Source organism: Dendrobium catenatum, unplaced genomic scaffold (genome assembly GCF_001605985.2).
Source record: "Dendrobium catenatum unplaced genomic scaffold, ASM160598v2 fragScaff_scaffold_1391, whole genome shotgun sequence".
Taxonomy (NCBI): Eukaryota; Viridiplantae; Streptophyta; class Magnoliopsida; order Asparagales; family Orchidaceae; genus Dendrobium; species Dendrobium catenatum.
This window is the reverse complement of record NW_021319853.1, coordinates 145790-173119: the sequence shown is the minus strand read 5'-3', so window position 1 is coordinate 173119 and position 27330 is coordinate 145790. Positions and strand designations below refer to the sequence as shown.

The 27330-nt window shown below is 36.0% G+C and overlaps 1 protein-coding gene across 1 annotated transcript; it reads right to left on the bottom strand.

Moving 5' to 3' along the window:
• Positions 1-3530: 3530 nt before the first annotated feature.
• LOC110101083 (CSC1-like protein RXW8) lies at positions 3531-26450 on the bottom strand. The gene is made up of 6 exons (XM_028699795.1): positions 25893-26450; positions 17388-17534; positions 16500-16563; positions 16168-16377; positions 14606-14800; positions 3531-3833 (listed from the first exon to the last, which is right to left on the bottom strand). Exons 1-6 carry the CDS (start codon positions 26171-26173, stop codon positions 3531-3533), a joined length of 1200 nt encoding a protein of 399 aa, XP_028555628.1. The 5' UTR covers positions 26174-26450.
• Positions 26451-27330: the final 880 nt, after the last annotated feature.

Here is a 27330-nt window from a genome sequence, read left to right as displayed (position 1 = left end):
GGGCCTGTCCAGAGAGAAACTCCTGCCCGCTGCCGGTCCACTATACGGATTTGACAACCGACCTGTAAGAGTGGAAGGAACCATCAGTCTCCCAGTCATACTTGGAGAATTCCCCCATCAAGTTGAACATCCTATTCAGTTCATTGTAGTGAAATCTGAATCAGCCTACAATGCAATCTTTGGAAGGACACTCCAAACAATCTTCGGGGCTATTGCTTCAATTCTCCACTTAAAGCTGAAGTTTCCTACCCCATCAGGGATCGGGACCGTACGTGGAGATCAACAAGTAGCCCAATCCTGCTATCTTACGCAGTCTCAACCACGCTCATTAGTTACTCTGAGCATCGACGACTTCGATCTTCAAAATGAAGATACTCCTCAAAGGGCCTCCTCTGTAGAAGATCTTATTTGTGTCTCTCTATCAGATGAGCACCCTTCGAGAACAGTACAGATCGGATCACTCCTCTCAGATGCAGAGAAAAAAGAGTACGTAGACTTTCTACGTATAAACCAAGATGTATTTGCATGGAGTTCGGCTGATATGCCCGGCATCAATCCTGAAGTAATCACGCACTCCCTCAAGATCAACCCAACGTGTAAACCAGTGATCCAAAAGAAACGAAACTTTGCATTAGAACGTCAGCTGGCAATCGAGCAAGAGGTTGATAAGCTTTTAAACGCAAGATTTATAAGGGAGGTACATTATCCCGCTTGGTTGGCCAATGTCGTGATGGTACGGCAAATGGAGCTTGGAGAATGTGTGTAGACTACACTGATCTCAACAAAGCCTGCCCCAAAGACAGTTTCCCGCTTCCTCGTATCGACCAGCTAGTTGATGCCACCTCCAGACATCAGATGCTAAGCTTTATGGATACTTATTCTGGATACAATCAAATACAAATGGATCCTGCTGATGAGGAGGCAACAGCTTTTCAAATAGATAAGGGGTTATACTGTTACCTAGTAATGCCATTCGGGCTTAAGAATGCCGGGGGAACATATCAACGTCTGATGAATAAGATTTTTAAGAATCTTATCGGGCGTACTATGAAAGTATATATGGATGACATGCTAGTAAAGAGCCTCAAGAAGTCCCAGCATATCTCGGACTTGGAACAATGCTCCTGCCTCCTTCGATCTTACAACATGCGCCTCAATCCCTCCAAATGTGCATTTGGAGTTGCCTCAGGAAAATTTCTGGGGTTCATGGTTACCCACCGAGGGATTGAGGCCAACCCGGAGAAGATCAAGGCCCTAAGGGACATGCTACCCCCAAGAAATATCAAAGAAGTCCAGAGATTGAACGGAAGGATTGCGGCACTCTCTCGATTCCTAGCTCGCTCAGGAGACAAATATTTATCTTTTTTCAAGGTTCTCAGAGGTGCTCGTAGCTCAGGGTTTCAGTGGACCGATAAATGCCAAGAGGCTTTCGAACAACTCCGAGTTTATCTAGCCTCGCCGCCACTACTCTCGAAGCCAGTTCCAGGAGAAATTTTGTATATGTATATGGCCGTCTCCTCCCAGGCTATAAGCTCAGTCTTGGTTCGGGTAGATGACATTGTTCAACGCCCAGTCTATTATATTAGCAAGGTACTTTCAGAGACTGAGACACGCTATCCACTAGCAGATAAAACAGTCTTGGCATTAGTCTTCTCAGCAAGAAAGTTACGCCCTTATTTCCAAGCACAGCAATCAGGGTTTATACAAACCTATCGTTGAAAAGTATTCTCCAAAAGCCCGAGGCATTTGGAAGGTTGATCAAATGGTCAGTGGAGCTTGGAGAATTTGACCCGAAGCGTTGTTGGAGGGTTCAAACCGCAATTTGAGTTACCAAACGGTCTCCGATTTTAACGAGCTTATACTTGAATCGAACGGCTCGACGAGACAAATCCAACGAGCCCAAGATCACAAAATTCCGACATCATTAAGGCCTTCGAATGTCCAACGAACGGTGCACGATCATAGGATTCAATATCGACCGTCCATTCGACCACTCCCTATTCGCCCCTGATCTCACGCCTATTTACGAGCTATGCCACTCCAGAAAATCTATAAATAGAGCCCTCATTCTTCACAAGGGAGAATCCAAGAAAGAAAGAGAAGAAGAGAAGAGAAGGAAGAAGCTCCTCCTCGACAGCCGCCGAACCACTGCCGAACCACCGCAGGAGCACCGCCGGACCACCGCAGGAACCTCGCCGGACCACCATTGAAACCTCGCCGGATCACCGCCGGAGTTTCATTGCACCACCGCCTTAAGGCCCGACGTTCAAACCCGACGTCCTGTTGAAGACCTGACGTCCTGCTTAAGGCCTAACGTTCAGACCCGACGTCCTGTTGAAGACCCGACGTTCTGCTCAAGGCCCGAAGTCCTGCTGAAGGCCCGACGTTCTGCTCAAGGCCAGATTATCAACACCCGAACTTCCAAGTGACACCGGGTCTAACACCTGACTCCAATCGAGCAGTTACTAGTTGTAATCTGATCGCCCTTGGAGGTGATTCAGTCCTTTGTAACCGACTCAAATTCTAGTGGAATTATTTTTCAACTGGGCTAGGCCCTGTGGTTTTTTCCCTTTCTAAGGGTTTTCCACGTAAAAAATCTTGCTTTCTCTGTGTGTGAGCTAGTTATCCGTACAACGTTAAGACGCAGAATTAAATCTCTATCGCCGCGTATTTTCTAGCCCGCAACAACAACCATGATTGGCTTAAATAAAATCATGGCCCTTTACTGTTCATTATTGGCAGTCTACTCTGCAGTCAATGTGTTGTTGCGACCTTGCCAAAAGATGTGAAGGCTACGTTGGCTCTGTTTAAGGTCCGACAGACACCCCAACCATGCAATATAAGAAGCTTCCATATTTGCTGGTGGGTAAGGGAGGGAGAGAGAGAGAAGATAAAGGAGAAAGTGGAGCTAAAAATTGATTTAATATGTTTCTATAACTGTTATTACCCAGGCTTGAACCTTAAAGAGTCATAAGTTCTTAGCGGAATGTAGACAAAGTTAAAGATTGACTTCCTCTTGCTAGCCTCGAATGTCAAATTATTAATAAATTCAGTTTATACCTGCGGACGATTATAGATGGCTTGAACTAATCAGTAGGAACTGAAAGTGGGAGTAGTACTATCCAACTCAGAAGAGATCTTCATTGCACATAAGTATACGTAGACTATATGAATTTGTCTTTTCTTCCGGCGTGCCTTGATTACATTTTACAGTTTAATAAACCTCAGTGAAAGTTCATCAAATCATTTCTGCAATCACAGCTCCATTTATTTATTGTTGATAGCTTGAATACCAGTTTTTGTACTGCTAAATCAGATGTTTTTTAGATGCCTTACTCGTTTTAACTCTAGGTGCTATTTCCACCAGTGACACTAAAATAGACGCGAATAAACTAAAAGCTCAAAACAAAAACAAAAAAAATCTGAAGTAAATAGATCAATTTAGTAAATAATAAATTAAGGTGCCTATTTAAGGATTTGTAATATTAGAGGTGAATGCAGCATTACGGCCAAAGCAGTACTTAGGGTACTTACTTTGTTAGTATACCTCTTAGAAATGGGAGTTTTTGCTGTAATGTCTCCAACTGTGTAAGACCTTGCACAAATGTAACTGGGATGAGAAACAGAAACAAAAATAGAATAGTAGCCACCACTATTGATATTTGGCGAATCCAAAGTTGCCTGTACGGTATTGAAAGGTTTGACCAGTATAAGTCATCAGGTTCCGGAGCCAAATCAGTAACCCATAACATAGGGTTTGATGATTGAAGAACTCGAGAAGCCACAACTGCAGCATACCGTGTCTTAAAAAATACCAATGCAGCTGAACAATCCTGAGAATAAATTAAAAAAGGAATCAGACTAAACTATGGATTGATGAGGAAACTTGGTTAATGGTTGATAAGGAGTGAAGATTTAACTTCTAGAATTATTGTTACTTGCTTTTTTTCTTTTTCTTTTTTCTTTTTTTAATTATTGTTAGTTTCTATGAGACTGTATAGTTTCATGATCAAATAAGCTTCTCAAGGTAATCATCTCTTTCTCCCAAACATGGATTTCAAAGTTGATGATAGCAACTTAAGAAGCTTATTTTAGAGAATGGAATATTTTATTACATTTCTGATAATGCACTTAATATCACAATCCCCTTCCCCTAATCTTTTTCTTTTTAATTATTTTGCATCATTATCCATGAAATATTGTGCATAAAGAACTCATGTAGATGCACCTTGTTGAGATGATAAAAAAAAAACTACCTACAAAAAACCTAATCAAAAGCCAATTACACTCATTTTGACAGAACCAAACCCCAAGTGAGCCCTAATTAGCTTAGTTAACATTGAATCATATTCCAAGGGATTGAGTGCAGTCCATGAATGCCTAAAAGCCAGTGTATTGGGTTAGGATGGGCTCGAGCAAGACAGAATCAGCTAGCCCATGCAAATCTTCTTGTTGTTCAGGCCTAAGCTCATGCGAGGAAGCTACTTTTGCGCACAACTGTCAGGGAGAATAGGAGACTAGGTCCCCAGAACCTACTGCAATGAGGAGCAAACTGATGGCCTCAGTTTCCACCGATGTACCCTCATGTAGTTGCAAAAAATGCTAAAAGCTTGAGTCTTCTTTGATATGTTGCATTAGCTAAACTCGAACTCGTCATTAATTAGTTATTTATCCAAAAAAGTTTATCTCAAGATGAGGAATAGATCCCCTACATTCTTTGTCAACAATGATGCAAGTTATCACTAGATTCAATGGTGAATCACATCAATACATAACATAATACTAAAAATTTTGTGTGGTTTTTAAATTATAATACTGATATGAACATGTCCATGTTTGTTAATTAATAATAGGAAGAGGTAGCAAGTGCTACCCAAACTCATTGTCTTACCTAGCTACAATACCCAATTTTTTGTCAAAAAAGATAGATAAGCCTACAATGTTATTCTATATTCTCCCACATACTAAAAACGTCAAAGTTATTTTCATTAAATTCTAATTTTAATTTTGAACCTTTTGATATATATAAGTGTATATACATAAGTTCAATTAAATTCATTTATTAGCTTAAATAACTACTTGATTTTTCATTAATAGTTAATTAACATTTAATTAAATGCATTAGTGTAGCAGATTAGTAATTTAAGATTTAATTGCTAATATCTGAAATTACTGTAGTTGATCTCAGCCCACTAAAATTCCACTAATCATAGCATGCAATGGGCGGATTTTCTGAGAGCTTTAATCAATGGATGTCATTAGCTATTAGTGGAATTAGGAGAATATAATAAGAGCATTAGCGGAAACTAGTGTTATTATTATATTAGGTTTGCCTAAAGCACTAAACTACAGCATTTCAATTTCATTTATTTCCCCTCCCATCCACGCCATTCTCTGGTAAATTCGCGACCAGAGGGGGAGGCAAGCGGGAATTGGTGTTGAGGCTGCTGCAGCTAATTTCTGAGCTTGAGTAAGGAAGAAAAGGAAGTGAAAGAAGGGAAGTAGAGGTGAGAAAATTTGTGAATGAGGAGAAATTTAGCAGAGGTAAAGACTTCTATATTTTTGAGTGTATCATAACTTGTTTTGTTTAAAGGTAAGAATTCATATATGAATTTCCTTTTCCTTTAGGTTGTTTATAGAAGAAAAAGAAGGCAGGGAATTAGAAGAGAGCAAATTCCTAACGAGATAAGATATCCAACATGTAGTGTAAGAAATGAGAACATTTTTGTGTACTTAATGTAAGTGTAATAGAAATCATTTTACATTTAACATGTTATATATATTTAGCATATATTACTAGAAAATTGTGATGCTAAATTGCGATGAGGAGTTCAAACATATGCTTATCTATGAAAACGTAATGTAATTGAGATAGGATATATATGAGGGATAGGCCCGCACAAGTAAAGGAGAAAGATCTGACGAGGTAAGTCTATCTGACTTCTAAAAGTTGAAAATTCGGACTCAACCTTGAAGGAGAGATCAGTCTAATTCTGAACCTTGGGAATTCAGACCCAACCTTGAATTAGAAAATTGTAAGTGTGCAAAATCCTATAGTCATAATATGAATTGCATAAAATGTGTTGAACAATAAGAAGAACAAAAATTGATGTTATATATATTTTGTCTATTATAGAAGTTAGTAGCTCCAGTAGAGATAAGATTAGAGAGAGTCGCCTTAGATGGTTTGGTCACATAAAACGGCGGCCTTGCGATGACCCGGTTAGGAGAGTAGAGGTATTAGATTTGACTTATGTTAAGAAAGGTAGGGGTAGACCTAAAAAGACTTGGTTAGAAAATATTAGGAATGACCTTTCTTTATTAGATTTAAACGAGAATTTGACTTTTAATAGGACACAATGGAACAAAGGATTCATGTAGCCGACCCCACGTAGTGGGATAAAGGCTTGATGTTGTTGTTGTTGTTGTTGTATAGAAGTTTTCACGTGTTTTTAATTGATTGCAAACATGTTTATTATTTCTTATATATTATTTATGTTTTTCATTGAGTTCTAGATCATTGGCATTGATTGTACTGTATGAAAGGAAAAGGAGCTCGTGGGGCTCTAAGCAGGAAGGTTGATTGACCTTTTTAGAGTATATACATTTTGGATGTACATAGAGATTCAAGAGGAAGTTGTACAGATACTTTTGGGTATATAAATAAATTTTAAAAAGTTTAGTAAAGCTCTGTAGTTTACTTGATATGTTTATTGGATATGTTTAAATATGCTTCCAATTATGAAATATAGATTTCGATTAAAATGTGAAAAACTTAAGATGCTGGAATAGTCTTAATAGGCTACTTCCTATTCACCTGATTTTGATAGAAGTAATTTAGAATGGGTATTAATAAGAAATATACCTGTTCAGATACTCCTCTGTTACACTCTAAATTGACTGTAGAGGGTTAAAATAGGGTGTGACACTAGCCACCTAACATCAATTAGATCTAGCAAAGACACTTGGTCAGCCTAGAGGCAAACTTGTCCTATTAGATTTTGTAGAGATTTTTATGTCAAGGTGGAAATAAATTTTTTGTTTGTTCCAGATAGGGATTAACTAATAATTGTAATATTCCTAAAATGACCATATACCAATCTTTAAATAAGCCTCTCTAATAATTAAATTAAAATTTGTTGTGTTGGCTAAACTCTAACTCATCTTTATTCATTTACCTCAAAATATTCCTTTCAAAATGAAAATATATCCCTGAAATTCTTCACAAACATTGATGACGCTTTCACTAGATTCAAGGGTGAATTTCATTGATCCAAAGCATGAAACTAAAAAATTTAACTAGCATTGAGATTTTAACATTGCTCTAAACATGCTCATATTGGTTAATTAATGATGGAAGGTAGTAGTGGGTGATACCCGAACTCAATGTCTGAGCTAGCCACCTAACATTAATCATTTATATGAAGGTGACTTGGTCAAACCAGAAGTGGATTCATCCAATTAAATTCTACAGAGATTCATTTGTTAAGGTGGGAGAAAGCATATATATTTGTTCCAAATAAACATCAATTAGTAATTTTAATATTGAGTAAAAGCTCAAAATAGTCCGCCGACTATCAATAAATGTCCAATTTAGTCCCAGAGTATTTAGCCTCATTTAGTCCCTCGACTATTGAAAATTGAGCCAATTTGATCCCGGCCATTTAAACTAACGAAAAGAGCCGAAGAGGATTGTTTCTTGGGGCATTTAAGTAAAATACCTACGCCTTGCTTTCCACTATTCGCCCTGCTTCCCGCTATACGTTGTGCACGCACTCTGCTAGACGCGACGCCTGGAGACCTTTCTGCGCAGAAGAAGTGAACGACCCAAGATAACGCGAGCAAGGCATCTGACGAAATCGAGGCAGCGACATGTGCGAGGTATCAACGCGAGCGAGGCAGCGAAGCGTGCAAGGCATCGACGCAAGCGACAGGTCGGGCGAGACATGTTAAATACAGATAAGACCATTGTCCAATTTCTCCTTTATGAAATGTTTGTCCACTTCTATGTGCTTGATTTTGTCATGCTGAACTAGATTGTGCCCTATATTGATTGCTAATTTGTTATCATAGTGTAGCTTCATGGGTTCTTCCAATTTGATCCTTAGGCCTTCTAGAATCATTTTGATCCATAATAGCTCACATATACATAAGACCATAGCTCTGAACACTACCTTTGCATTAGATCTTGCCACCACATTCTTGTTTCTTACTCCTCCAAGAAAATATGTTTCCTCCAAGGAGTGTGCAGTATCATGAGGTATATCGTCTATCTACTGATGATCCTGCTTAATCTGCATCAATATAAGCTTTTGGGGTTATTCCAAATTCTTCTGAAGAGAATCCCCTTTCCTGGATTTCCCTCAAGGTAGTGACGTATTGTATTTGCTGCTTGCATATGAGTCCACTTTGGATTCTATATGAACTGGCTAACCATAATTACAGTAAAGATTATATCTGGACTGGTGTGGGAAAGGTAGATCAATTTTCCTAGAAGTTCTCTGGTAAGCTCCCTTATATATGTCTGGATCCTCTTTAGCTTCTCCCAATTTAAGATTTTATTCTACTAATATTGGTGCTCATTTACAAGCAAGTTTAATGTTTCTTTATGAAGATCAATAATATAATTCTATTATGAAATAAAGATTTCTCTATTGGAGTGTACTTTAATTCCTAGAAAATATTTCAATCTGTCAAATTCTTTAATCTCAAATTTCTTAGAATAACATTTCCTTAGAATCACTTTCTCTTTTTCATCATTCCCAATCAAGATGATATCGTCCACATAAACTAACAAAACTATGACTCCCCCTAAGTCTGAGTGCTTGAAGAATAGTGTGGGGTCTCCTTGGCTCTGTCGATATTCATTGAGCAGCATGACCTTTGAGAATCTTCAAAACTAAGCTCTAGGTGACTTCTTTAGCCCATATAGAGCATTTTTTAACCTACATATTTTGTCACCCCCAGAATTCTCCTTGAATACTGGTGAAATCTTCATAAATAGTTCTTCCTCCAAATCCCCATGTAGGAATGCATTTTTAACATCAAACTGTTTCATATGCCAGTTATAATTGGTTGTTAGGGAGAGCATGATACATTTGAGTGCTCTTGGATATAATTTTCCTCTATTTTAGCTGTGAGTATGAACATAGGCAGTGCGCCCAAAGATTCTAGGTGTGAGGTTGTTAAGTGTTCGGAATTCAAGGTAAAAAGAGGACATGATATCCATTGGTATTTTTAGTCCCAAAGTTTTAAAGGTAATCAGTTTATGAGATATGTGGTAGTTAGAAGAGCTTCCCCCTAGAGGATTTGGATACATTGTTGTGAAATAAAAGTGCACAAGTGGAGGAAAGAAGGTGACCATTCTTTTTCTGCAACTCCATTTTATTGTGGGGTGTGAACATAGGAAACTCATGAATGATACATTCCTTTTGAAAGTAAGAGGATAGAGTTTGGCTAAAATAACCTTTGACATTATCGGAATGAAATTTCCTTATTTTCACCCCGAATTTGTTTTGGATCATGGTGTGAAAAATAGCAAGGAGAGTGTTAATATCGGATTTATTTTTTAGGATAAATATTTAAGAGATTCGAGTGCAATCATCAATTAAGAATACAAACCATCAGCCCTAGGGGTGTCAATTTCAGGTCACGGGTCGGGTTCGGGTCGAACCCGAAACAGACCCGACACTATTCGGGTCAACCCGAACCCAACCCGTTTTTGAAAACGGGTCAGTTTTCCTGACCCGAACGACCCGTTTCTAACAAAAAATTGCTAGTTTTTAGGTCAAAACGGGTCTATCTCCTCTTTTTCGGGTAAAAAATGGCTTGATCTCCTCTTTTCGGGTAAAAAACGGGTTAAAATCGGGTCAATCTCGGGTTGCCGGGTTAAAATCGGGTTTTCGGGTCAATTTTGGGTCAAAAGGTTAACCTGAACCAAACCCAATTTTTGAAACGGGTCAAAATGTTGAACCCCAACCCGACCCGTTTCGGGTTCGTGTTGACCCTAACCCAAAATTTTTGGGCCGGGTTCGAGTCTGGTTTTCGGGTCATGTCAAATATTGACATCCCTAATCAGGCCCCTGAAATATTAGGAATTTTTTAGGGTCCCCAAATATCACTGAATAAGGTAGAAAGAAGTATGACATTTTTTTTTTTAACAAAAAACTCATTTATGCTTGGCTAACTTATAGGTTTCACAATGAAATGATTGATTTTTTAACTCATAAAAAAGTTTTGGATACAAATTTTTTAAAACATCAAAATATGGATATCCTAATCTAAAATGATGAAGTTAAATAGTAGATTTTTATTAAATAGGGATAACATAGAATAATCATTATTTATGTTATACTAATACGAATACAGTGACATGGATACGATATGATACGGATACGGGACAACGTCAATTATTAAAAGTACAGGGCCTGGGTACGTCGCGGATATAACATTATAATTTATAAATCATACATTAAAATTAAGAAAACAAGCAAAGCATAATATTTAAAATGATAAAAAGAACTAAAGAACATGAAATTTAGTCTTGTAGCTTATACTATCAAAATAAAAGTAAGCATATAATGTCTAATACAACATCAAAAACAAAAATAAAAACTATCTAGCACATGAAGTTTCAACTATTCAATGGAATGAATGATAGGATTAGCTTCTTCAGGGGTTTGTCATTGAGCTTATATATCATCTTCAATAAATATCATAGCTTTCAATTTAGGCTCATCAAGTGAAAAATTAGCATTATCAAATATTCTCATTCATCAAGGGACTCGAATCCATCTCCAGCAGCATCCCACATCTTGTTATCTCTTTCCATATAAGTTAGAGTCTTTCTTGATAGAAGCAGAAGGTTTGTATGCACATAAACTAAATATTTAGTCTGTTGTGAAGTAATTTTGTTTCTCTTCATTGATTAGATGAAAGAGTATGTGCTCCAATTTCGTTCACAAAAAGTGGAGGATGAAACTTAACCAAGAATTTTGATGGCGATTGTTTGAAGTAGAGGTGCTGAAGCTCCGTGAATCAACCACCATATCTTTGGATCTATTCTCCCCCTATCACACAAAGACTCATGGTCACCAAAGTTCACTAAATAATAAAAAAATTTAGCAAGCTCTACATTGAAAATTATTTTCTCATCCTCATTTGAAAAATAATGCTTCAAACATGTATTCCTTATATTTGAAATTTCTAAATACTTATGTGGAGAAACTCATTGAGGATCATCTTGAAGCTATTCTTTACTTGATTATCTTCAAATAATAGTAAAATAAAATTGAATTACATCATTATTAATCAAATAATTATAAGTTAATAATAAAAACAATATTGAAATTTACCTTAGATTTAATGAGTGAGCAAAACAATGTAGAGATGGTAGATAGTAAAGATTGTTCTCAAAATAAAATAGTTTTACTTAAGAAGAAATTACAATATTGAAGGTTGCGCTCCATGCAAAGTTTTTAATGAAGGATCTTAGCCCTAGTAAGAAAATTTTTGGAGGAGAGATTAACAAGAATTATTCTTGTCACAAGGAATAACCATCAAGAATAATGTGAGTATGTTTGGGATGGCAGTATCTAAAACAATTTTTACACCTCTAGCATACCTTGGAATAGAGTTATAAAAAATGATTAATTGAATGTAGTGATTCCAAGGAATATGAAGTCTTAGTTGGAAAGCTAATTTACAACAAGTTATGGCCTTGTCCACACATGAAGTTGATTACATCACTGCATCTAAAGTCATAAAGATGTATGGTTGAAAAGATTGGTGTATGAATTTGTATTCAATCAATACATTCATTTGGGTTTGTTTTTTTGTGACAATCATAGTGTGTGATACTCCTCACCAAAAGTTGTTATCAAAGGAAGAATCAACTAAAAATGTTCATAGGCAACATACAGAAGAGTGCTCAGCGCTCGCGTATGTACACTTTTCCTGACTCTTCATCTTGTCCGCTCATGTGGATGAAGCACACGACGATGAAAATGAAGAACTCAACAGAAGATGCACACTCCTTCGGCTTTCCCTACTCGCGTATCAGGCTCCTACGACGTTGGCTGCTTGCGTAAAGTGTAAAGAAAGAAAAAACCTAAGCCTTGCTCCAAAAATGAGTGCTTGCGAAAATGAAGAGAATGAAGTCCCGCTCACGGAAATGAATAGGACTCGCTGCTCACATAATTTTTTAAAAATGGATACGCATAAACGAAATGAATACGCGTAAATTAAAAAGGATATACGTATCCTTTTTTATTTAAATATTAATTTAATTGGATACGTTTTTGCCGTATCGGACACGTGTCTGAGCCGTATCAGACACATATTTGTGTCTTACATGTGTCATATATGGCATCCGTTCATAAATAGGTGTATCCGTAGATCATTATTGATAATAGTGGATTTGTTCAACTCTTCCAGATAGTATAGTCCATCTTTCTCCTTAGCCAGTTCAATCTTTTTTTCGATCCTTGGTCCTAAAATAAACAACAAGTAGGGTTAAATCAGACTTGACAATTATGGTCACTAGTAAGTTTTTATATAGAGATTAGGTTTGCGGATAATTGAGATACATGAAGCACATTTTTTTAGAGTGAGAGAAAAAGATAAGTGTATGCCTCCTTAGCCTGCTACTGTGATAAGAGAACCACCAGCAGTGATAATTTTCTTGTTACTTGAGCAAGGAGTGTAGTTGATGAAGTGGGTGATGGAGTGTGTCATGTGATCTGTGGCTCCCGAGTCATATGATCCCTAAATCTTTCAAATGATTTCTAGAGTCACTTAACTGAAAGTGCAAGAGAAGAAGATGCAAGTGATTTTTCAAGGGATGCCAGAAATTATTTTAGCTTATCAATATCTTCTTTGTTGAGCTCTCTGAAGCTAGACTACATTTTTGGGTTTAGTTAACTTGTTATAGTGTTAGCTTGTGATGTCCTATTTTGTCCACTACTTTGATTCCACTCATTATTTGAGGGTTTTTCATAGAACTTCCAGAATGTCTCATTTGTTTGTCTTGATTTCTTGCAATAGCTATACCAAAGGGAGTCTTTGTCTTTAGATTTTGAAGAATTTTTACCTCATTGCTTTCATAGCGCCTCTTTGGCTATCACCATTATTGAACCTTAAACAGCCTTTGGTTCCAACATTACCCCTTGTCGGCTCTCCTCGGAAAAAAAGAGAGAAATTGTCTTATTTAGTGAAGGTGTCTCGTCTTTGCCAAGGATTTAAACTCTACTTGGTCAAACTCCGCATTTAATCTTGCAAGAAAGTCATACAGTACTCTATCTTTCTCAATAAAGCTACCTTTTCAGGATAGCAACATCTTCTAGATACTTGGTATCTATGCAATTGTAGTGATCAAGTTCTTGCCACAAGCCTCAAAGGAGAGTGGCATATTCGGTCTCAGTCTTGCTTCCTTGTTTTGTGCTTCCCACCTTGAACTTTATTTCAAAGTCTTGAGCAACATCCCGAGCTTTTGAGAAGTTTTGCCTGACAAAATCTCATATGTCATTTGCAGTAGATAGGAACATGAAAGTATCACTAATTTTTGGAGTCATGAAATTCCACAGCTATAACATAGTTATGGAGTCTGTTTCATCCCATGCCAAAAATTAGGATCTCATTCTTTTGATCCTACCCCAAGGAGGTGATTCATCTTTCCTTTTCTTTTCAAGTAGGTCTTAAAAAATTGAGACCACTTCAAGTAATTCTTCTCATTTAAGCGATAGGAATGTTACATATTTTGAAGGTCTCCTCTTCCTTGTTGCACCATAGAGTCCTCCATTTGGTCAAAGCTTTGGGAGGAATTAGCTTCAGACATTGAGGTGGCAAATGATAGCGATGAAGGCTATATCAATCAAGCCACCAAGGTACAAAGCAATAATGAAGATTGCATTGGTTATAAATAGGATGGCAATGAAGGAAGATACGACAACAATTATGAAGGTTGCATGGAACAATAGCCCTCAGAATTCCAACAACGGTAATGAAGGCCGATGGTGGGACAACAGGGAAATCAGATCATGCATTCTTAGGCTTTGATAGCATGTTAAATTATGAGAATTGGAGAGGGAAAATACTTCATTTTGCTGCACAAAGTTATCCCTATTATAGATCTATACTAGATATCTTAATAAGGAAATAAATAATTACAGAATAATGCATAATTGTCCTAATATAATCCTTCATAAATCAGCCACCCAAATCTAGAAGGAAATTGGCGTGACCCAGGTGAGCCTCCCACGGATTCCCATGTTGGCCATGGGATCAAGGGCTAAGGGACAGCTGGGATTTAACAAATCTAATTAAATATGTCTAGCCAAACCTTGTTCTAGTCCCTTGCAGTGCTTAAATATTAGCATGAAAGTCAAATAAGTTCTTAACAGCTTAAACGGGTAATTGAGAGCCTCAGATTCCCACAGTAGTTTGGGCAAATAAGCATTCAAGTTACATAATATATAAATTTAAGATGACAAGGTCAAATAAAATAAAAACATATACACATGCTGAATAAAGAACAATTATGTGCATCGAAAAAGTTAAGTGCAAGGAAATTTCAAGTAGGAAACTGGTTTCATATCAGAAGAAGAACCTCTTCCTTTTTCCCGGAATCTGAACGGCTAAGTGGAGTTCTTCTCTCCTCAACGTCAGAGGCATTGTCATACAGATCATAAGATCTAGAAGTTCCACCACAAAGACCACATCGATATGAAGCAGGTCTTCTTTTAAGATCAAAACTTGCAGCCCTTAGGCGTACAAACTTCGTACATGCCTTCTCCGCATTGGTCTGCAAATTAGAGATAAAGATAATTCTTAAAATGGAAGAATAGCGTAACATCATGTAACAAAGTCCTGCTGTTGGATATCAAAAGTATGATATGCTAAGAATCCTTTAAGAACATTGTTTGTCAATTCCCATGACGTGAAAATGATAAAATAAAATTATAAAAAAATGCTTGCATATACGGTAAAAGGAAATGAACGTATAGAATGTTCCTCTACACACTTCTTTCCAAGTAATGTCTGCAGACCAATATGGAAATTAGTTCCCATGGAATATCGCAAATATTATGGCGGATTTCTGAATCCGTCTTAGCAAGTCATTCTTGTTAGGTGATTTCAATTATTCAACGGTAATTCAAAATCAGGTCAGTTTTGAACTACTAGTTTAATTCTTACTGACCTGATTTTTCTATCCTTATCCCATGAGCATGCTTAGCCTAATTTTTCCATTAATATTAACAGTTCGGCGCCGTTGCAGAGCTGTGACAGGATTTTTTGCAGAGTATCAAGATAGGTACTGTAGCACCGGCGTGGGCAACGGCAGATATGTAATCATTTGAGATTTTATATATATATATATATGTATTTTTTGGCTTTTACACAGAGGTCAACAAATGTAAACACTCCATTCAATTCTACTGAATCCAATATGTCAAATTCATCAAGTGTAATCCATTTGCATAACATTTGGCCATCTTATTTTCAATTCACCCTTAAAATATTTTATTATTATTCACAATATTTATGAGGGAGTTTCATAGTGTGACGTAGTGGTGGGTTCTCCTTAGTATTCAAGAAATATGCCCATGTCAATTCTTTTTGCAAACAGTAAGACCACCAGCCCACACTGATGATGATTTGGAGCCAATGCAACATGTATGTGATGAGTTTCCCATCGTGCCCATATCTGTTAACGGCGAATAGCGCACCATGGCGCAAAGGTCCATTTGGAGCCATGGCGTATAGCGCTATTTTGAACATGACGCAAGCTATATAAAAATTATAAAATAATAAGCATGAATATGAAATATTATTAAGGGTTTCCCAGCATATATACAAATGTCAGCATATATAAAAATTATAAAACATAAGCATGAATATACCACTGATAATGAAAAACATCTACAAATACAAATGTCAGCATTTTTAATGCCCTATGTACCAAAGCATATGGAATAAATCTTATAGCCAACAACTTTACTGTCGAAGTATAGACTAACCAAGTATATATAACAGAATGCTTCAAAGACATTGTATGTTGCTAGTTGTCTTCTGTGGAGCTTAAGATGCTAGATTATAGCTAGCAAAACCAATTCAAATATAAATTACACAAATTAAATAAATTAGGCACGCAGATCAAAAACCACTTACCATAATTTTATGAAATGCTCCACTCCGATGTATTCTTTGATGTGATAAGTAACTCATTCCATGATAAGTTATGAAAAAATTTTTAATGACATCATCAAGTGGCATGTCTCTTAATCTCGGTATTGACCGAACAAGAATACTGAAATGGCTAAGTTTAGGAGGACGTGCTGTAACATGATCCAGTCTTAGTTTGGAAATTCTTTGATATTCCTAAAGAAAAAAAAAAAAAAAGAAATCATGCATCATGCTTCGATAAAGCTTCAAAGCAAATAAAGATGAGCTTAAAAAGAAAATTAAAGAAATATCCTTGAAATCCTTAAGCAAAAGCTTACGAAGTAAAGAAGGGTACAAGCTGAGAAAGAGATAATATGCAGGGCAAGGCAATGAACCCACAACCTGCAATGTGACAACATAAAACTGTTAACTCAAAAAGAACAACATTAGCTCAAGCATCCAAATTTCCAGTATATCACTTCCAAATAAAATTAAAGGTCTAAAGATAGCTTGTGCATTTTGAGATTCTCGCACAACTTCCAGTTGATATACAAATGCCATAGCAATTGCCTCCGAATTACCTGGTACAATCTTGAAAAAAAAAAATTAAATCACTTTGCATAGTAATTCAATCAAGGATGACTGCCTATTACGGACAAGTTTTCACACAACATTTCATCAGACAATCAAGACGTAAGGCATTAAAAATTCATTATCCCAGTTGATCTTGATCTCCAATCAGTATAGATCCACCAGCCTATATCAGATCTTCAAGTGATATTGTGCTTGGTCGTCAAACATACACAGCTATCTTGTACCTTTATCTTTCACTAACTGGAGCCTACTCAGCACAAGGACAAACTTGAAAGAAGTATTCTAGAAAGATCATAAAATCGTAAGGAAACTGTAACTTATCTGGATAGTTCTTTCCTTATTAGCATTCACTAATGGGCAAGATCTACCAATGGAGGGTACACAATTACCACAAAGCGATTGATTCCAATAGATTAATTTTGAATCTTGGCCACACATGCATCAGAATGAAGCAGTGATGCAGGAATCAAATAAAGGGCATTAGATTAAGCTAGTAGCATCAGCGAGAAATAATAAACGAAACGAATACGGTTTTCTTGGAAGTGCCTTAATATTGAGTTCTCTCAAAGCAAGTACAGATACACCAAGAACTAGCATGCATTGAGGATAGTCCGAAACATCATTGAGCTCACCATTGAGAACCTTCCTTAACATTGGCAATAGTAAAAACTTCCAAAGATTCACGAGGAATTTGATTGTGAGTCATTTCTTGTCCATAATAATTCAGTGGCAATACCCCAAACATGCAGATGAGGAAAGCAATAAAGAATATTCGGATACTGCAAAGTGAAAAAGAAAGGCAGAATTAGTAGAATGGTCAAGAACTAAAAGAATCACTTGTCTGAACATTATGGTGTTGCAATAATGAAAAACAAAATCATTTGATTGCCCAAATAATTTTGAAATTTTAAATGTATAAGAAACTTGAACTGCCATTAATTGTTTATTATTCAAGTCTATTCACTTTTAGTCAATTTTATCAATGCCGCATTAGCCCATCTACTATTTTAATCGCTTATGTTTAAGATATCTTTTTAGAATGCCAAGGCCCTGTAAACATAGTCCAGAACCATTTATGCAAGGGTAAGGATAAGAGAGCCTATCCAGTGCTGTTGTTGTATATGTATATATACAACATTAGAACTAGCTTTAACATCATTAAAACTAATGGTATGCACGATTTCGAGATTTTTTTTTAAGATTGTTTGATCATCAATTGGATGCATCAAAATTTTCACAATGGATGTCTCAGTTTGCATGAAAATAAAATTTTTATTCCATTATATAGATTATTTCAAAAGGATACGAATAAAATTCATACGTTCATTATAATGTCTTGTATGCATTGAATTACTTTGACTGGCGAAATAGATAGGTAAACTCATGGGAAGAAAAAAGAATTACATGAGTAAACCCTGACTATTAAAAGGGCTTCTATATATCATTTTACACCTTCGAATTTTTCCATAGGCTTCATGAATAGTTAAATCATCATGAAAAGTGCTGAAACTCGATCCACATGTAGTTCTTATGTTGTAGATCACAATCAACTATATGATCTAGAGCTTGATGACAACAGAAAGAAATATATGCAAAAATAAAATAAGGAGTAGAATGATGATATACTAGCTTCCACTGGCTTGATGTCTAATCCTTCCTCATCAATATACCAACAAGCATGATGGAGGAAAAAGAACTATCATTGAAAACTAAAACTCATTGAGCCGCATTAACCTTTGTTATTTAAGATGTATTTAGTTAGAGTCCATACTTGACCCTTAGTAGAGTTATTATTATGTTCCATTATTTAGTACACATTTAGAAGGTAGTTTCCATACAATATCTCCCATCTAGTATGCACCAATGATCAAAAATTACAAAATAAGAATACCTTATAGCACTACAAAATATAAAAATTCGCATTTGGTGCTCTAGAAATGAACTTAAGGCATATTCATGGATTGCGGTTTAAATTGATCCATCATATGGTATGATGGAAAAATCATAATTTTTGCTCGGAAACTCAAGTATCTATCTATGTATCACAAGCTATATAATGCACCTTACAATAAGTCCTAGTTTACAATGTTTTTAAATAATTATGAATTTATGGTTAGCACCATTCTATCTATAACAATCCAGTAAACTACGAACAATAGCTTTTCACCTACAACAATCTAACAATTCATGAACATCTTTTCATCTATAATAATCCAGCAATTCATGGACAATAACTTTCCATCTACAGCTTCATAATCCATGGACAATATTATTCTATTTTTGGTGTATAGTTAATTCAATATTCCAAAATTAAAGAATAATTTTTAGAATTTTTTTCAACTAAATAATTATTTTCCCATCTATTTATGTATAGCTTAACTTCTTCTACACAAAATAAACAAATAAAATTCAATCATTAATTTCCATTTTCTATTCTTAATCTCTACTCATTCTAATTTTCAATATGGTATAAGAGACCTTTCTACTCACTTTAAGATAGAAGATTCTTCGACATGGAGTCTCTCTTCCAATGGGTCTTTCACCAACACTAAAAGCTATTCTTTCTCCAACAATAATGGACAAAACTTATGTGAAGGACCTTTCTGGAAAGAAGATGATGGCAGTTACCACAAAGAAGCAAGTGATTATGATGTAGAACGAACATGCGAAGGAGCTTCTTAAGAGAATTAAAAGTGAATGACAACGTAATTTCAATTAATATCTTATCGAGATAGCAAGAAAATCATTCAAAATTTCGTAGTTATCAACTAGCTTAGGTGAAGAAGTATGTAGATTAGCCAAAATCTTCAGACAACCAAAAATAGTAGCAACACTAAAAGCTATTACAACAATCAGACATTTAATAACGAGAAGTTCACCTTGGGGAAATACTCTCTCAACTAGACTAGGCTTTGCGGGAGAAGAATTTCAGCACACGAAGAAATAAAGACTAAATTGCCCTCAGGGCCCCAACATGACTCAACTCAACATAAGGGTACAAAAGGAATACATAAAATAAAATGCATAATAACTAAAAATATAAGCTCTGAATCGTGGCCGTCGATCTGCAATGCTTCCGGCAATACACCTGTTTGAACCTTGGATCGATGTCCTCATCAGATTAAGAATCTGACAACTCCAATACAAGAAATCAATCTCAAGAATAGAAAATTCATATGCAAAACATTGAAATTTTATGATGAAATGTTAGGTTGAAAATTTTCAAAGGAAACCAGCAATTAATACAACTTCCCGCTTCAACTATATGGGCAACAATCTGAAGATAACTAGCTATTCTCTCAAGAGAAGCTTATTATAGAATATCATTGGAATAAGTTTGTTTGCCCAAAAAGATAAGCACTCAAATGACTTCATTGCAATCAAGGAGGAAACTACTACTTGGACAGTAGACTTGAGAATGTTATATCATATGATATGAAAAAAATGATCCTTTGATTCTTTATGAATGACCAAAATAGCCTCCAACTATATTAAAAGACCATTGTAGCCCCTCAAGTCTTTAAAAAGGAATCATAATGATCTCATAATAAGACTATTTTGATTCTTTTTAAGGAGTTAAGGGGCCAAAATGATCCTTTAATAAAAAAGTTGTCACTTTCAGTCAATATTAATAGTCAGAATAGTTAATGTCATTCTCTTAAAAACTATTTTAGTCTTTCATAAAAAGTCAAGGGACCATTTTGTGTTTCCTGTAAACTATTTTAGTCTTTCATACAAAGTCAAAGAGACAATGTGGGTTTAATGGCAGCACCCCTACGCTATCTAGAATGCCTTAAACTTTACTTGATGCGTGCAGGAAACACAATTACAGCAGTGAAAACAGTGAATAAAATCTAACTACGTAATGATATGCATGCAAGTTTTAAACTGCAATGAAAAGCTAGACCCTAGGATGTTTTTCTAAACATGTCGTGCATGCCTACCATGCTCTGATACCAAGAATGATGTGATACGATCAAGAATTGCACGTGAAATTTATAAAAAATCACAAAGTGTGCTAATTTAAGATTAAGGTATCGGGAGATGACGTTCAAGAGTTTTCAATTGTCAAAGTTATTATGATAAGCAATTACAAACGTGATGTTTGGACACAATTAATGATAGATCTTGAAATTATCACAATAAGACAAATGCGGAATAATATAGAATCCCACAGTTAATATTTAGAAAATTCACAACGAGTTACCTTGCTCACTCACACTCGAAATAGGGCTTAGCGGAAGGTCTTTAGCATACCCAACGATGCCATGAGGACGGTAGCAACCCCAATGGCCTTGAACCACGGAAAGGTTGACGGTGGCGAGTGGTTGACTATTGATGCTCCAATCGTAGTTTGGAAGTTGACGATCGATGACGCTCGCAAGAGTAGGGACAACTGGATCCAAATAATCTCCAACGGTGACGTCGTGCTCAAATCCCACGTCGAAGAACGGAGATCGTAGGATGTTGAGATTTCCGTCGGCGTCGAACACAAATCCCCATTCAAGCTCGGGATCCACCATTCAACATTGAAGTGGAGATGGGGAGGCGTCGTCTTCTTCTTCTCTTGGCTTCAAAGTTCCCACAGGAGGGAGTAGGGAGAGAGGGTGGTGGGAGAAGAGGGAAGAGATGAGCTGGCGGTTCTAGAGGAAGGGGCTAGGGTTTGAGGAGGTGATTAGGTTGAGTGTGGGTGGATTTTAATCAAAAAAAAATCTGAAATAATTTCAGATTTAAGTCAAATTGGAGGGATAACAATTTGGGATTTGAATTTCAAACCTCATGTGATCAATGCCATAAAGTGGCATTTAATGGGAATTAATCCCAAGGAAGGCCGGCGGCTTAGAGAGGGGAGAGGAGGGAATTAATTCACAATCCTGAAATTAATTTCAAGATTAAGTAAATTAGGAGGAAAAGTTATTTGAAATCAATTTTAATTTCAAATCGGATGGGGGCATTAAAGAAGCAATCAATGGGGGGAAAACCCTCATGGGGCCGGCGGCATGGTGAGAGGGGAGAGGGTGATGTGGGGAGTTACAAGGTTTCCAAAATAGAGAGTTCCAATTTAGGGTGAAAATAAAGTTATCCAATCTAATTTGAAATTAGATTGAATGACATTTCAGACTTTCCTAATATGGCGTTTGACAAATTTGGAAAGTTTGGAACTCAAACAATTTTGAAATTTCAAATTTTGAACACGTGGGGGAAAATGGGGAAAGTGGCCGGTGGTGGGTGGTTGGGGAGGAGGTGGTGGAGGGGCCGGCGGCTAAGGGAGAGGCCGGCGGTTGATTCCTTAAGAAGTCGTCAGGATGGCGTTGGGGCTTGACTTGAAAATAAGCGGAGTGGGGATTAGGTGCTGGTGAGGATGAAGGAAGCACAAACAAGATAAAACAACTTAACCACGAGCCGCAGACTCTTCCAACGACTGGTGAGCCTTGCGATTGCTCCCCTTGAGCTCTCTCCCTTCTCTAGCACTCATGCAAGAAGAAGAAGAAACAACATAGAAATTTCATTCAAATATTCATTATCCTTTTACAAAGCATAAGACCGCTATATATAGGTCTCAAACACAAAGAAAGAAAAGTACTCAAATGCCCTCTGGGCTACAATAAGAAAACACTCCCCATAGGGGTAAACTAGGAAACGGAAATGCAAACTAAATAAAACATAAAATACATCAAAAGTAAAAACTCTGGATCGTAGCCGTCGATCTGTGCTGTCTCCGGCGATACACATGCTTGAACCTCTGATCGATGTCCTCATCACTTCTAGTGCCTAACTGATATTACAACTTACTATCAGTCAACAAACTCACTCGAGAAAATGCTTGTTATTAATTTATCAACTAATATTTGTCACTTTCAAGACTTGAACTTGAAAAAGAGGATTGTCAGTATGAAGATATGTTTAAGACTCTACCTTTAAAAAATAATCCCACGGGTAAAGTACAGGCTCAAATAATGAGTTGTGTACACATCAAAACCCCAACTTCAAATTTCAAACAAATTTCACCTATTGATAATGATGTTTGGCATTGACACTATCACCGGAGAGCCCAAACTTTACTTAAAAATTAAATCTTAATGCATTTATCAATGACAATTTCAAGGATTTTCAATGCTAAATTTGCCATAGGGGTTAACAACCACATCCTATCATAGTCAAACTTACACACATTTCCAACCTTACAAACATTCCAAACCTTTTGATTTAGTCCATAATGATGTATTGACAACAATCCAAAGCCAAAAATGTCTCTAGAGCTTGACGGTTTATTTTCATAATAATTAAATTATACCTGAAAATATTTTTCAATTAAAAAGGATTAGTCATAACATAACTTAGTGAGTAAATCATACTTCTAAGTTATAGTAACACAAGGTATTAGAAACAATATGCATGATTCAAAAAATAATTTAATTCTATTTAAGATTCATATCAAAACATGGCCATCTATATTATGCATATATCATATATGTCACTTATATCATATACTTATCCTTTCTTAATAATACAACCGCCATAGAAAACACCGTCTAAAATAGTACAAATAAATTTACTCATTTTTTATTTATGTACACGGGTGTATTGCGTCTCCAGCCAGTACCATAAGGGGGTGTGCTCTATCAGCCAATCATATATATGCAAGCATACCTTATCTAGTTATTATTTATATAGTATTCATTAACTTTGTATGATAATTTGAAACAAAACATATTAATTTTCATTTGATTCAGCATGATCAATCATTGGATATGAGAGATAAATCATGATCCAACTTATAATAAAGACTTAATAAAGAGGTATTACTATCTTTCAATGCATTTAATTTAAAAGAGAACAAAATAATTACTGTAATTAAAAAATATGAGTACTCACCTCGAAATTTGATGCCTTAATAATTCACCTTAATTATTATTTCGTTGACGCTAGCATAACACTTATATAAAAATCTTATCATTTAAAATTTAAATAATAAATTGCTCATAATTTCTCTAGCTCAAATATTATTTACTTTTAATATTTTAAATTTCCTCTCATAATTTAAATGTATCATAAATCTAAAATCTTATAAATATTTTTTCTCTAACTAGATATTGAATATACTTAAATAACTCTTGTAATTAAATTATTGCTAAAAAGATAAAATATATTCATTAAAATTTAAGTTATAAATTGCTCATATATTTTAATTATATAATCTCTCTATTTCTAAATTAACTATGAAATTATATATCATAATTAATTTTAATTAAATAAAATATGTCATAATATTTACTCTCAAGATACATTTTATCAAAATAATAAATTTTTTTCATAATCTCATTATTATTTTCAAGTTTAATTTCAAAAGATATATGCTCACAAATTTCAAAATAAATTTTCAAATAAAGTTTTCATGTTATCATGATTTATATCATTAAATGACATCTTATTTATTAACACTACTCATTTTAATCTAATAATTCTCAATTATAAATTTTCATCATCTCACTTATATGTATAAATATTAATATATTAATCTTCTTCTTTCATTTTAAATATTAAACATTGTTATTATTATTATTATTATTATTTATTGTAATGAATAAATAACAAAACTTATCTTTCTTCCTCCTCTCCAAATCCTAACTTGCACGCATACAACTCCCCCTCGACTGGCTTGGTCGTAGGTGTCTTCTTTTTCTCCCGCTCTCTTCTTTTCTCTTTCTCTCTATTTCCTTCCTTCTTCTTTTCCCTCTCTGGTTGTGTTTCATTTGCTCGTTTGATTTCACTGGAGTGAACAAATTGTAGTTATCACCCACGAGGAGTTGTTGCTTTTCGTTTCTTCTTGTTGATAAGACTAGAGAAGGAGTTGAAGGTAAATTTGAATTATGGGGGTCAACCTTGGAGTCTAAGGGTTTTTGTTTGAGTATATATAAAACAGAATATATGGAGTGTAATTTTAGTATTAATAGATCTAATGGGGGGATTGTGACGTTGAGCGATCGAGTCATTAATAAAAGTATACATTTTAGATATTTTGGGTCAATTGTTCAAAGTGATGGTGAAATAGATGAGGATATTATTAGTAGAATTCAAGTTTGATGGTTGAAGTGGAAGAATGCTTCAGGCATGTTGTGTGATAGAAAAGTCCCCTTCAAACTTAAAGGAAAATTCAATTAGATGGTGGTGAGACTTGCAATGCTTTATGGTGTGTAATGTTGGTCATTTAAAGAGAAGCATAATATTAAGTTAAGTGCTACAGAGATGAGAATGCTTAGATGGATGAGTAGTTGTACTCTTAGAGACAGGATAGGAAACAAACATATAAGTGAAAAAGTTGGAGCAGCTCTAGTGGAAGATAAGATTAGAGAGAGTCGCCTTAGATGATTTAGTCACATAAAATAGCGGCCTTCCGATGACCCGATTAGGGAGTAGATGTATTAGATTTGGCATATGTTAAGAAAGGTAGAGGTAGACCTAAAAAGATTTGGTTAGAAAACATTAGAAATGACCTTTCTTTATTAGATTTAAATGATAATTTAACTCTTAACATGATACAATGGAGAAAAAGGATTCATGTAGCCAACTCTATGTAGAGGGATAAAGGCTTGATTTTGTTATTATATGCATTATCATTAAATGAACTCCAATTTCCTTTAAATCAATCTATAATAAACTCCATCGTTTTGTTCTTTTTTTCTCTTTCTAAATAATTATTCCTTAAAAGTTTCATTTAACAATCCCTAAAGATATCATTTCCAACCTTCATTAATGCCTTCATCTTTAATAAAGATTCTATTAGCTTTACTCTTAAGACACCAAATTTGATCAAAGTTTCTGGGTCTTTTCTTGCCCATTATTTAATTATTGTCATTTTCTACTTATAACCTAAATTGCAATACAAATGATGCCTTTCAGTCCTGAAAAGAAGAATGATAATAGCAAAGCGAATATCTTTGAGCACGAACAGACCAAGCAACTATACCGCAGAACTTGTTCAACACTCCGTATGCAAGTTTTAACAATCAAATTGATGAGTCATCCACAATGCCATTAATTTTCTATAGCTCTATAGGTATCCAAGTTTAACACCCAATGTGAATATATTCAAACGTAATAGAAATCGAATCAAAAGGTAATGCGCATTCGGATACCTGAAAACAATCATCCTTAAAAAGACAACAGCATCAAGGCCGACGGATGCCAATATCTCATTTTCGGTTGGTCCCCATGCCTTGAGTATCCAACCTGGGAAAGGCAAAAAATTTTCAATATTGAAGGAATCATTTGGCTTGTTCCGCTCCTGGGTGAGACTCCGCCCAAAATACACGTACAAATTTGAAGGCTGTTTCCTGATCACCGAATAGATCGAGATAAAGAACACACAGAGGCCGATGTTTATGCCTGCGGAGGTCAGCAGAGCGTCAAGCTTCATCTCAGCCTACCGATATCTGACCCAATGAGCATTTCTCCTGCTTACAGCGCACACCGCCTAAAATGGGCAAAAACTGCCGATCGATCTTCGCATAGGGTTAGGGCGAATATCCGAGAGGAACAGAGCTGGGCATTTAGACAAATGCTTGAGATAATAGGAACCCTGTTAAGACCAGAGTAGATCGATGTAAGAAAACCTAGATAAAGAAGGACACTTCGAGTCGGCCATGGGAGAAATGGACGAGGAAACCAAGGAAAGAGCGCGCCAGTTTGGGGTTTGGGAGGAAGATGTAGGGGCCACAATGTCATGATACTGCACGCGTGCCTTTCGCCTATTGAACCAGTAGGTCCTTCTAACGGCTTTTGTCCCGCTGTTCACACAAATCAGCGCTTCCTGTTTTTAAACGAAACCGATTACAAATTATCAGTATGAGGGAAATGTTAGCCGGCTCACTTGCTCGGGTAAGGGTTCATGTGAGAAAAAATTTCAGTTATTTGTTATTGGGCACATTAAATCTAGAAGCACCAATGTTATGGCGACTCTCCGTAGAGATTATTATGTGCAGAATTAGGATTAGCTTTTCGTTCGGATTTCAATCATGCGAATACAAATAAAATTTATCTTTTTTTGCAAATCTTTTGTACAGGAGAAAAAATTCACAATCTATAACTGTAGGCCATATTCAAAATAGCAAGGGGGCAGAGGTTGGATGGCAATAACAATCTATTTGGGTCTTAGGGTATGTCTTATGTGTAAGCGACAGCACATCATATCTTAAGATGTACCGTTTGTATTTACTAGTTTACCTTTTATCAGCTATATAAACAGTTGTATACCGTGTACTCATTAAGGCTCTAATAATATAATTTCTTCTTCTCTTTTATACGATCTTGCTCCTTCTTCTTCTTCCTCAAAGATTCTTTCATGGTATCTAGAGCTGGAAATGGGAGATCAAGAATCTGATTCTACCCACCCTCCCGCTTCCTCCTCCACGATCGCCGGTACTGCTGCAGATCTTATTCTACCGGCATCTCTCAAGTTTATTGTCACGACCCGACCCGACGGGGACGGATCCCGCCCGAGCCGGACCACGACAAAACCTTCTTATCCAGGATCTGGCTTTGGAATTTGGTTACTGAACTGAATCTTCCAAATTA